At 33.3% G+C, this 12,487-nt stretch overlaps 2 protein-coding genes across 2 annotated transcripts; both read left to right on the forward strand.

Moving 5' to 3' along the window:
- Positions 1 to 1,550: 1,550 nt before the first annotated feature.
- On the forward strand, positions 1,551 to 3,823 carry LOC103829301 (ethylene-responsive transcription factor ERF069). Its single transcript, XM_009104961.3, has one exon. It carries the CDS (start codon positions 3,182 to 3,184, stop codon positions 3,623 to 3,625), a length of 444 nt encoding a protein of 147 aa, XP_009103209.2. The 5' UTR covers positions 1,551 to 3,181; the 3' UTR covers positions 3,626 to 3,823.
- Positions 3,824 to 7,937: 4,114 nt separating this feature from the next.
- LOC103829303 (COP9 signalosome complex subunit 5a) lies at positions 7,938 to 11,742 on the forward strand. Its single transcript, XM_009104962.3, has 6 exons — positions 7,938 to 9,778; positions 10,127 to 10,408; positions 10,494 to 10,641; positions 10,731 to 10,813; positions 11,300 to 11,377; positions 11,464 to 11,742. The coding sequence occupies exons 1-6, from the start codon at positions 9,389 to 9,391 to the stop codon at positions 11,551 to 11,553; spliced, it is 1,071 nt and encodes a 356-aa protein (XP_009103210.1). The 5' UTR covers positions 7,938 to 9,388; the 3' UTR covers positions 11,554 to 11,742.
- The last annotated feature ends 745 nt before the right edge of the window (positions 11,743 to 12,487 follow it).

A 12,487-nucleotide genomic window follows, 5' to 3' on the forward strand; every position in this document is an offset into this window, starting at 1 on the left:
TTTTTACATTTTTAATAGCCAAAATATAAGTAAAATCGATCCAAAAATAAGAAAAAACATCAAACGTGATCATTCAAAATCAAGCGAAAGATAAACATAGTTAGTGATAGAAAGAAAACCAGATAAATGAAATCATAAAACAAAAACTAAGTTCTCATGAAATGAGAAACATTATTCAATGAAAATAAAACCAAAATAAAAAACTTTAGGCTTCAACCGCCACATTCTACCATCAACCTTCATGTAATAGATAATTATTTTAGAAGTTCAATAATATCTTAAAGTATTTTGGATACATATTAAGAATTAAGATCATATTTGGTAGAAGTTCTTTTTGTGATTATAAATATTTCGGGTTCTATCGGATATCCATTTAGGTCCGGGTTCGGTTCGGATAATACCCATAACCCAATATATCAAAAAACAGGATCCATTCGGTATTTATGTCGGATTCGGATCGGTTCGGATTCATTTTTATCGGATCAAATTCGGTTCGGATTTTCGGGTCGGTTTATTTACCCAGCCCTAAGTACGATTGCCAAGGGTTTTTAACCACTTTAATAATAATAACTTTTATGTATTCTAGTTAAAAGTTAAATTTTAAATCACAAAATTTAATGTAATCCAATAAAAAAGTAACATGTGTGAAGAGGATATCATACTTTTTTGTTGAAGTTCTCTACACCCAATCGCTTGTTTATTTGACACAACATTTTCTATTTTTAATAGGTAGAATATACCTCCAATGGGATTGTCCTCGGCATCTTGTGAGTCTCTCTATCACAATTTTATGCATTTATATTACTTCCTCCCTTTCAATATATATGATGTTTTAGAATGACTGTTTTATTTAATTTTACATAAAATTTTGAAATTTTAAGGTTAACTTTAATTTTATTGGAAAATGTTCAATCAATTAGATTTTACTGTTTTTATAATTGGTTAACTGATTTTAATTTTATACTTTTAAAATATTTTTTTAGAAAAATATAATTTTTTAATCCTTGTGCACTACTACAAAACATCAAGTATTATGAAACGGATTGAGTAATGTTTTAAATAGTATCTATATTTTATCTACTTTTAATAACTAAAAAATAGTTACAATAATAGAAAAATAACACCTATAGAATAGGTCTCTTTGGTTGTGTGCAATGTTCTCTCACAAAGAATGGCTTCTCAACTATTCCTTATTCTCTTTCCTACTTTTTGATATTTTGTTAAGAGATATCCTCACTAAATATTAACACTAACTAGATTTTGATCCGCGCTTGAAAAGCGCGGATTTGTTTTTGTAATTAAATATATTTTAAACAAATTTCTATATAAGATAATGTATAAGTTTGAGCACATTTATCCAAAAACACAGACCAATCCGTACTAAACTGAAAAACCAAAAATTGAACTGAATTGCATAAATAATAGAGCAAACCATATATCTATGACTGAAAAATTGAAACCAAACCGAGAACCAAATGAGTACCTGAATTTTCAAATAAAAATTATATATTTAAAAATATTAATTACATTCAATTTTAAATAACCAAATATCATAAAAATTCTATTTATAAACCGGATAACCCGAAAAATTGAATTACCTGAATATTTTTATTTGGTTGATAAATAATTTAGTTAACCAAAAGTATAAATTATGTATATAATTATTTATTTAAAATATATATATAACTATGTTTAATATAACACATAGTACCAAAACTATTTTCAAAATAATATTATGTTTTAAAATGAGTAAATTTTGTTCTAAAACACAATTCTACTGCTAACCTATTTTAAAGTATTGATATAGTGTTAATACATAACTATGTGTTTTCAAAGTTTTTAGAAGTTATCACTAACCGATTTATAATTAGTTAGACTAAATATTTAACAGAACCAAAGATAAATAGCAATTTTCTGAAAATATAGCAGGTGGAAAGATTGAACCGGTTTTATGTAGACCATAATCATATATATGGATTCGTATAAGAACTGGTTTGGTATTAAATAATACAACCAATTTGGAATATTAAATTGTGACAAACATCCTTTAGTTTCTGAATGATAATGCTGAAGTGTTCATATATATAACATGGTTAATGAGATCAGTTTAGTTAATAAGGTTGGTATAAAATAATGGTTGATCTCTGTAAAAGATGCAATTTTTTTTACAATGGATATTGTATTATGTTTATAGTCTCCAAAGATATTTACTATTAAATAAATCACAAGTAACCATTACAAATATAGGGTGGACATTATTTAATAATAACACAAAATAATTATGATGGAATAATGTGTATATAATAAATGTATATGTAGAGAATTAAGTTAGGATCATTTTTTATGACTAATTTGTCTTTAGTGAAAAATAATGAAGTTAGTAGTATGAGAAATAATAGGAATTCTAGTTAAATGAAATGGTCCAACTATGACTTATTTTAAGTAGATTTTTAAGACTTCTTCCCTTTTAATAGTATTGATGGTGCTCTAATATCCTACTTCTTATCAGGGGTTCACAAGAATTAGCGGTCCATATGCATATTTTTTATTTGCCATTACATTACGAACTTATATACTAATATGTTGAGTTTTGGAACAATATAGCTTGTAGTCTTGTAGAAAAATTTGGACAACAAGTGATCAAATCATACACGCTCTAGTTTTGTGGATGGCTGAAGCCTATAAAGTTGTAACTTGTAAGCCCACAAGGCCAATAAAACTCCACAAGGATGAGGTTTTTATATTGAGCCAAACCCAATTCAAAAATCCAATTTGGATTTAGTAAATCGAATCAAACCAAAATTTTATTTTTTCAAACGAGAATCAAACCAAAAATTTAATGATCAAATAAAATCTAAAACTGAACTGCAAATGATTTTAGATTTACAGACAAAAGCCTACAAAAGAAAAAGATATATAGACAAAAAATTTACCGTTAAAATTTCAAAAAAAAAAAAAAATTCAAGTCAATAAATAAAAATATTTTCATATCAACAAAAATCAATCATGCAATAAATTTCAATAACCGACTTAATAAAACTTGTTCAGAAAGCGAGTCAAGTATCTCCAACTCCAAGCCACATGATGATGAGGTTCTGACGTAATAATAAGAACAAGTCATTGTTTAAAAAATTTCAAAGACCGAAACACACCATAGCTCCGCCACATCTCCAGTTTCCCGATGAAGCGAGTCGTGAGGATATCATTCACCGACGTGGAGGCCACCGATTCTTCCAGCAGCGAAGACGATCAGACGAACACCGAATCGCCGTCGCCACGAAAAGGGAAGAGGTTCGTCAAGGAGATCGTCATCGACCCATCCGATTCCGCCGAGGTGAGAAAGACGCGGTTTAAGATCAGGATTCCGGCGAGGCTTACGAAGAAGTTCCGAGGTGTGAGGCAGAGGCCGTGGGGGAAATGGGCGGCTGAGATCAGGTGCGGTAAAGCTCACGGTGGAATTCGCAACGGGGGACCTGTTCGTCTTTGGCTTGGGACATTCGAAACCGCCGAGGAAGCTGCTTTGGCTTACGACAAGGCCGCGATTCGGCTTATTGGGCCTCACGCGCCGATCAATTTCGGCCCAGAATCTCCGGCTGTGAAGCAAGATTCCGTTGCGGGGGACTGATGATTCTCTTTCTTTTCTTTTGTAAAAAGTGATCATTTTTACCTTTTAACAGCAAGTTCTCTCTTTGTACATGCAATATTTGAAGTTACTAATTTCTCATTCCAGATTCTTGGTTTAATTATCATATATATAATTGTACATTTGTGATCTTATTTTTGTGTTCTTTTTTGACTTATATGTGAGACCCTTTAGCTGTTGTTTCACCTTTTCCAAGTTTACTATCTCTGGTAGTGACTTCATTTTGATGTTTATGAGCGTTTTCTCTGCTCGGTCTTACTGGTTACTCTCACCAACTATAGTAAGGATTGATGCGTTTTAGACATATAAGAACATTTTTCTCTAGTGTTTCTTCCCAACTTGAATAACAAGAACTTCATTTTGGAAACTAGATATTGAGGATAGATTTCGAACATTCTGTTTACAGGCAATTTAGACACATGATCATGTGTTCTAGCTAATTGCGCGAGACTTTGATGGCAAACACAAGTAGGTAAATATCACATGGTAATGTTCTTCAAAACCGGTCGTGATTAAACCGTTCGGAACCTTGGTTTTCTAATTGCAACTACTCTATAATAAATGGGGAATATACTGTTTCAATATATAAAATTGAAACATCATGAGTTTCTAATTGCAACTACTCTAAGCAAAACCATAAGTAAACTCAATTCTAAGGTTTGATAAAATTGAAAAATCATGAGTTTCTCTAAAGTCCAATCATTTATTCGGTGGTAAAATGCGTTTCCCGCCAAAACTGCAAAATACGTTTTTCCGCCAAAACGTGTTTTCCCGCCAAATCTACAAAACAAGTTTTCCCGCCAAAACTGCAAAACTCAGTTTTCCGCAAAAAAACGCAATTTCCCGCCAAAACTGAAAAATCAATTTTGCCGCAAAAACGCATTTTCCCGCCAAAACCGCAAAAATGCATTTTCCCGCCAAAACCGCAAAAACGTGTTTTCCCGCCAAAACCGCAAAAACGTGTTTTCCCGCCAAAACCGCAAAAACGCATTTTCCCGCCAAAACCGCAAAAAACGTGTTTTCCCGCCAAAACCGCAAAAACGCATTTTCCCGCCAAAACTGGGAAAACTCACTTTCCCGGAGAAACCACAAAAAACATTTTATCATTTTAATCAACTTGGTCTTAACTTAAAAATAATTTATTATAAAGATATTGGGTCGATGGGTCAACCATTAACCCATCTAACCTATTTAATTTAATGGGTCATGGGTCAACCCAACTCATTTAATAAATATGTTGGGTTGACCCATGACCTATTAACAGTAAACCCATTTGGGTTTTGGGTTGGGTTGACCCATTTGACCCATTTTGACACCCCTAAGTGTATGTAGTGAATCATGGTTTTCTTTGGTCTAGGGTTTGGCAACATATGTTGTAGTATTGTATGTATTCTTAAGGTTAGATTTTGGAAAGCTTAAATCTTTTTTTGAAAAATTAATTTTTTACCTATACGTGTTTATTTTTGTGTATAGTAAACACTTTTAAAGTTTAATTTGATTTTATAAAGTGTTTAGTTAGTTAATTAAGTTTAGGGGTTATGTTTAGGGTCTAGACAACATACATTTCAGTCGTCTGGTGAAGAAATTAAAATAGACGACTTACATGTAAGTCGTCCAAATATTCCCGCCTAAATTTTCTTTAAAATTATTTTCCCGCTTAAACAATTTAAACCCGACGACTTACTTGTAAGTCGTCTGGGAAGTCTTCTATTTTAGTTTTCCGCTAAAAATATTTTAATTTCCCGCTAAAAATATTAAAGTCTTCTGCACGACTTACAAATAAGTTGTCTAGAAAGTCGTATGAATCAAAAATATTTAACCTAATTGGATTTTTTGTCTCCCTATATAAAGAAAAATTTATACATTCTCTCTCATCTTCTCAAATGGCTGCAACAAAAATGTAATGTTCATCATTTTAAAACTCTTCAACCTCTCTCTAATCTCTTTGACTTGAAAACACCAAACTTTATATGAATTTTTCAGCTTTGTCTCATGTCTTTCTTACTAATCTATCTTTTTTTGCAGGTTTTTAATCAGATGATAATCATCTTCTACTCATTTAAAAGTAGATCTATTAATTTTAGATATGTATTTTTGTGTGTTCTATAAAGGTAGATTTATCTAATCTTCCACTCATTTTCTCTGTTTTTAAGTCATTTGAACGTTTTTGGATATGAAGGTTTTTCAGATCTGGATTTGATATGCAGGTTTTTTCAGATCTGGATTTGATATGCAGGTTTTTTCAGATCTGGAAGATTTCTAGACCGACTTACATGTTAGTCGTCTAAAATATAATGCACTAGACGACTTTCAGGAAGTCTTCCAGACGACTTCCATTTCAGTCGTCTGGACTTCTTGGAAGTCGTCTGGACTTCATGGAAGTCGTCTGGACTTCATGGAAGTCGTCTGGACTTCATGAAAGTCTTCTGACGAAGTCACCCTTTCATAATAGATCTGAACGTTTTGGTAAGTTTTTATGTCTGATTTTTCTTTCTTGGCAACTTCTTGTTGTATAAAGTTCTTAATTTTTTCCCAAACTAAAACTCTCCAAACCCACTCTAATCTCTTTGACTTGAAAACACCAAACTTTATATGAATTTTTCAGTTTTGTCTCATGTCTTTCTTAATAATCTATCTTTTTTGCAGGTTTTTAATCAGATGGTACTCATCTTCCACTCATTTAAAGGTAGATCTATTAATTTTAGATATGTATTTTATGTGTTCTATAAAGGTAGATTTATCTAATGTTCCACTCATTTTTTCTGTTTTTAAGCCATTTGAACGTTTTTGGATATGCAGGTTTTTCAGATCTGGATTTAATATGCAGGTTTTTCAGATCTGGAAGACTTCTGGGACGACTTACCTGTTAGTCGTCTAAAATATAATGCACTAGACGACTTCCAGGAAGTCTTCCAGACGACTTCTATTTTAGTCGTCTGGACTTCCTGAAAGTCGTCTGGACTTCTGAAAGTCGTCTGGACTTCCCGGAACTCGTTTGGAAGTCGTCTAGACTTCCTAGAAGTCGTTTGGACTTCCTGGAAGTATTATGACAAAGTCTTCTTCCATATCAAGTGGAGTCCAAGCTTGTCTTTATAGATGAATGATCTATAATAGTTTTGTTTGTGATATGTTTTGTGAATTACATGTCTACTCTTTTAATTGTGATTTTTTTTGTAAAATCAGTAATAATGTTTCCCAAGATGTAATACATTTGCTAACAATGTGTTTACACATTTACAAATCAATGAAATAATAGACTTCAGTAGCCATTTTCTTATCTTTGGATCTCTCATATGCAATAATAAACTCCAATGACCTTTTTCTCATCTTAATAAACAAGAATGTTGGTAGCTTCATATTGATACAACATTTTAAGAAGCATGTTAACCCTTCTTCCAACTCATAACAATATTCATCATTAGTGTCTATAACAATAATGCTTAAGAGATGGAAACAAACAATAGTAACTAGTCAAAGCATATCATATTTTTTTATAAGTTTGTGTTGAAAAACTTAGTCAAATTTAGTAAAACTAAGGGAGAGAACATATTTGGAAAATATGAGTTTTACATATCTTGAAGTTACTTATCACTCTTAAAAATATGAGTTTTACATATCTTGAAGTTACTTATCACTCTTAAAAATACAAGTTATTCAAAAACTAGCGTAGAAGACTTAAAAACTAGCGGAGAAGACTTCCACAGAAGTCTTCTCAGACCAGTTAGAAACTTTAATTAACGTGAATGTTGGTAACCTCATAAATATCACCAATTAAGTTATAAATTTCATTCAGTAGCCCAAATATTCATTAATAAACATGAAGTAACAAGAAAATGTTAAAAAGTCTTTATAGTTTTAGAGAAAGTGCAAGTTTATTAAACATTGACCCAGACGACATCCACGGAGGTCATCTAGTAGACTTCCACAGAAGTCGTCCATTTAGGTCGACGCAGACGACTTCAATCTAAGTCTTCCAGACGATTAAAATATAAGTTGTCTGGTCAACGCAGAAGTTATTTTTGCAATTGACTTTGAAATTTTTTTATTTGAGACGACTGAAAAATAAGTTGTCTACTTTTGTTTGGTTAAAAAAAACTCCAAAGAAGCTAGACGACTTACATTTAAATCGTCATAGGTTAGTTTTGCATTTGACTGGATTATTTCAGAAGTTTGACTTTTCTGGACGACTTACATTTCAGTCGTCTCGTGAAAATTAAATAATAATATTTTTTTTTTTAAACTAGACGACTTACAATTAAGTCGTCATAGGTTAGTTTTGCAATTGAAAAATAAAACTTCAATATTTAATAATATAGACGACTTACAATTCAGTTGTCCGTCAGACGACTTACATGTAAGTCGTCCAAGATTTACGAGGTTTGACCATAATCTCGGAATAAAATCCTGGACGACTTATATGTAAGTCGTCGAGCAGACGACTGAATTGTAAGTTGTCTGGGTATAATTAAATATTGAAGTTTTTTTTCAATTGCAAAACTAACCTATGACGACTTAATTGTAAGTCGGCTAGTTTTAATAAAATATTGATATTTCAATTTTCACCAGACGACTGAAATGTAAGTCGTTCACGAAAGTCAAACTTCTGAAATAATCCAGTCAAATGTAAAACTAACCTATGACGACTGAAATGTAAGTTGTCTAGAAAATGAGGGTACTTGTAATTTGAAAGCAGTCTTTACGTAATTGATATTCTATTTGAATGTCATTATAAAATGAGGCTACTTGTAACTTGTAAGTTGTAAATCTACACAAAAGAAACGCATGTAGCCTTTGCGCTTGATTAGTGCATCACATCATCATCATCATCTATACAATTACACACTGCAGAGTAAAAAAGCAACAAGAAGACCAAAGCCGTTGTTGTTGACGGATCTTAAAATCCATTCAGAAATTAGAGTTAAAGTTTATACTAATATTGAAAAGTAATTTGTAAATGATTGTTTTTGATGATTTTCGTATGAAAATGTGCATGTTATTGATTTTATAAAAATATCAGAAGACTTGGATGTCCTTCTCCCTCTCCTTTACAGTTTCTTTATATCTCTTAGGGGAATCATAACGGTGGTACGATATTTGGCGGGTATTGTGTGCCTTCAAAAACGTCTTTATTGCTCTGATCTCTTTTACGTTTTGGTTGACCGAGTTAGATCAGCTTTGATCTTTATCTGAGTTTGGGATAGATTACTATTCTTTATGGGCCTATCGTCTTCTTGTGGAACCTTTGAGTTTCTGGATAAGATCTTTGGACCAGGTTTAGACCAAGGTGAAATCCACTTTCAACAATAATTTCTCAAAGTTCAGCTTGTCTCAGATCGACAGCTAGATCGGGTATTGGTTCTGATATATTTGTGATCGGTAGTTTACGAGTTTCAAATATTTTCTTAAGAAGATAGCGATCTCTATTCTTACGTGTCGCATCAGATTAACTAACACTAAATTTATTCACAACAAATATTTTTATAAAAAATTATAATTAAATAACAAAACCAAAAATGTCAATGAATATCTATATAACTTTTGGAATAAATTGCCATAATATAAGAAACAAATCTAAATGATATAATATTTACTATATTTTAAAATAGAAAATTGTCTAAAAAAAGGATAGAATGTAATTGGATTGAGCCGAAGCATATAAGTTTTGCTGATACCACAAAGCCCCCAGAAAAGCCTTTCTTCACAGAATATCTTTAAGATTCTTCTGCCTCTTGATTTCTCTAAACAATGGAGTCTTCGTCTACCATCGCAAGGAAGACATGGGAGCTCGAGAACAACATCCTCACCGTGAAACCACCGGCGGATTCATCCTCCGACAACATATTCCACTACGACGGAGCTGCTCACGCCAAGGTCCTGAAGGAGAAGCCATGGGCCACCGATCCTAACTACTTCAAGCGTGTCCAAATCTCAGCGCTCGCTCTTCTCAAGATGGTTGTGCATGCTCGCTCTGGTGGCACTATCGAGATCATGGGTCTTATGCAGGGGAAAACCGATGGCGATACTATCATCGTTATGGATGCTTTTGCTTTGCCTGTTGAAGGAACCGAGACTAGGGTTAATGCTCAGGCCGATGCGTATGAGTACATGGTTGAATATTCACAGACAAATAAGCTGGTATCTTTTCTCTCTTGGTTGTATTTAGCTGCTTGTTTGCTTGGTGCTTAAGTTAGGTTTAGGGTATTCTAGGGTTTTAGAGATGCCCACATAATTATTCTTGTTTAGTTATCCTTGAAGCGTCTTTATTTTATCCTTTTCTATTGTCAGGGCCGGAGATTATTTATGGTATAGATAAGTAGTAAGAATTTTAATAAGATTTTGTTTTTAACAATTTAGGGACCTATGTATATTAACTCTTTAAATATTTGGTAGTCCTGTGTGAATGTTTTCACTTGCGTATGTTAGGACAGGCTCAGTCTACAATTCATCTTGTTTTGTTGATTATTGTTGTAACTTGAATCATAGGCTGGGAGATTGGAGAATGTTGTTGGATGGTATCACTCTCATCCTGGGTATGGATGCTGGCTCTCGGGTATTGATGTTTCAACACAGATGCTTAACCAGCAGTATCAGGAGCCTTTCTTGGCTGTTGTTATTGATCCCACAAGGACTGTTTCGGCAGGTAAGGTTGAGATTGGGGCGTTCAGAACATATCCAGAGGGGCATAAGATCTCAGATGATCATGTTTCTGAGTATCAGACTATCCCTTTAAACAAGATCGAGGACTTTGGTGTTCATTGCAAACAGGTACTTGTCATATCCTCATTTAATCTTGGAGGGTTTCATCGTCCCTCTGAATCTTATATGTTTGATTCTTATTGTAATGTGGCAGTACTATTCATTGGACATCACTTATTTCAAGTCATCTCTTGATAGCCACCTTCTTGATCTCCTTTGGAACAAGTACTGGGTGAACACACTATCTTCTTCCCCATTGCTGGGCAATGGAGACTATGTTGCTGGACAAATATCAGACTTGGGTAAATAATTCTTGGATATGCAATAGCTACTTTTTCTTCAAAACATTTAGTTTAATAATTACTCGTTTCTTATCATTTTTCCAATGAAGCTGAGAAGCTTGACCAAGCCGAGAGTCAGCTGGTTCAATCCTGGTTTGGAGGAAAAAAGGCCAGTCTTCACAAGAAAAAAAAGGTTTGTTCTAAATGGTTGCTTTAAGCTCTCAATGTTTCTTGATTGTCTGAGATTTTGGACATGAACTTGAACTCTTCCACATGCCATTTGTTAAGCTTTTTTCTTATCTACAAGTTTGACATTTAGCTAAATCACGTGCTACTGCTTTATGTATCAATATCTAACTACTTGGATTGTAGTATGTAGAAAATCTTATCAGCCTATCAAGATTTAACACTATGTTGCTTAGATATAACCAGCACATCATTATGGTTCACCTTCTCTGGTTGTATGGTTTCACAATTGCGTGTTTATTTAGTCAAAATAGACAGAATTGGAAGTTTGAACAAGCATACAATCTGGTAGAATTTTGATGTCTCAATTCGTCGTCTAGTTGTTGCCAATATTCTGTGTTTGCTTCCTAGAGTTCTGTTGTCGGTTTTAATCTTGTTTACACCATCTGTTTTCAAAGCCCAATTATGTATGTGTGTTATGGATCACTTTCAGGACGAGCTTCCACTCGCTAAAATAACTCGGGATAGTGCAAAGATAACTATTGAGCAGGTTCATGGATTAATGTCACAGGTGAGTAAACACAATCTTGACGTACCCTTTTTGGTTCATGAGTCCATGAGATTTACTCTCAAGACCTTTTATTTATCAATGTGCAGGTTATTAAAGACATATTGTTCATTTCCGCACGTCAGTCTGACAAAACTCCCAGCGACCCGACTGATCCAGAGCCGATGATTACATCGTGAAGTTGGTGCTCTTTTTCTTTGTCTTCCGCAAACGCAAAAGACTTTGCTTCAAACCGGGTTTTTGAGAGAAAATATGCACATTGGTTTCTGTATTATGTCTCTCCAGTGTATCTGATTTAGACAAGCGTTTTGTGTGTAATAAATGACGTTAATATGACCAGAGGTTCAGTTATTATTTTTTCTTTCTTCCTTGAGAACTATCTTAAAATTGGTATGAAAGGATTTGACCATGTGAAAAGTTGCTGGAACATGCTAATTCTAGAAACATAGCATATATATCATGGATAATGTGTTATCCCTGGACAAGGATCTTATATTCATCCCATCTAGCATACTTGAGAGGACAGACTTGAGAGGTGGAACATGGATGAGCTACAATACCTTTTCTCAAAATGGCACACAACCATAGATGAGAAAACATCTACTCTTAAAAATTGTTCAGCCCTCCATTATCTTTGAAGTTCATCCAGACAACACTAGAAGTGGTGAAACTGATCGAACAAGAATAATTGTGAGCTAGTGTGGTGGTCACTGGAGAATGAATCTCTTGTTGATGTCATGTTCAAAACCAAAATGTGGATACGAGAACAGACATTAACACAAGGTGATACAACCGAATTAGATAAGAATGTGTTGTCGAGATATTATAATAGGTATTGTTTAGGTTTAAGCAAATTACATCCTTGGACTTATATTTCCAGTATTATTTATGAACAGAGACTAGAAAGCATGGCATTGTCCTTAAAGTGTGCCATATTCTAAGAGGTTGTAGAAACTAACAAATACTTTAAATATATAATGCATTTTATATAAGAAAGATGATCTTAAGATATTCCTCCCCTCCAAGGGGAAGAAGATTTGATGACCTAATTGAGTCCTAATGCTAAAAAGACTAACATGTTCATCATACAACAAAAAGGCTAGCTGATGTTTT

Source organism: Brassica rapa, chromosome A07 (genome assembly GCF_000309985.2).
Source record: "Brassica rapa cultivar Chiifu-401-42 chromosome A07, CAAS_Brap_v3.01, whole genome shotgun sequence".
Lineage (NCBI taxonomy): Eukaryota > Viridiplantae > Streptophyta > Magnoliopsida > Brassicales > Brassicaceae > Brassica > Brassica rapa.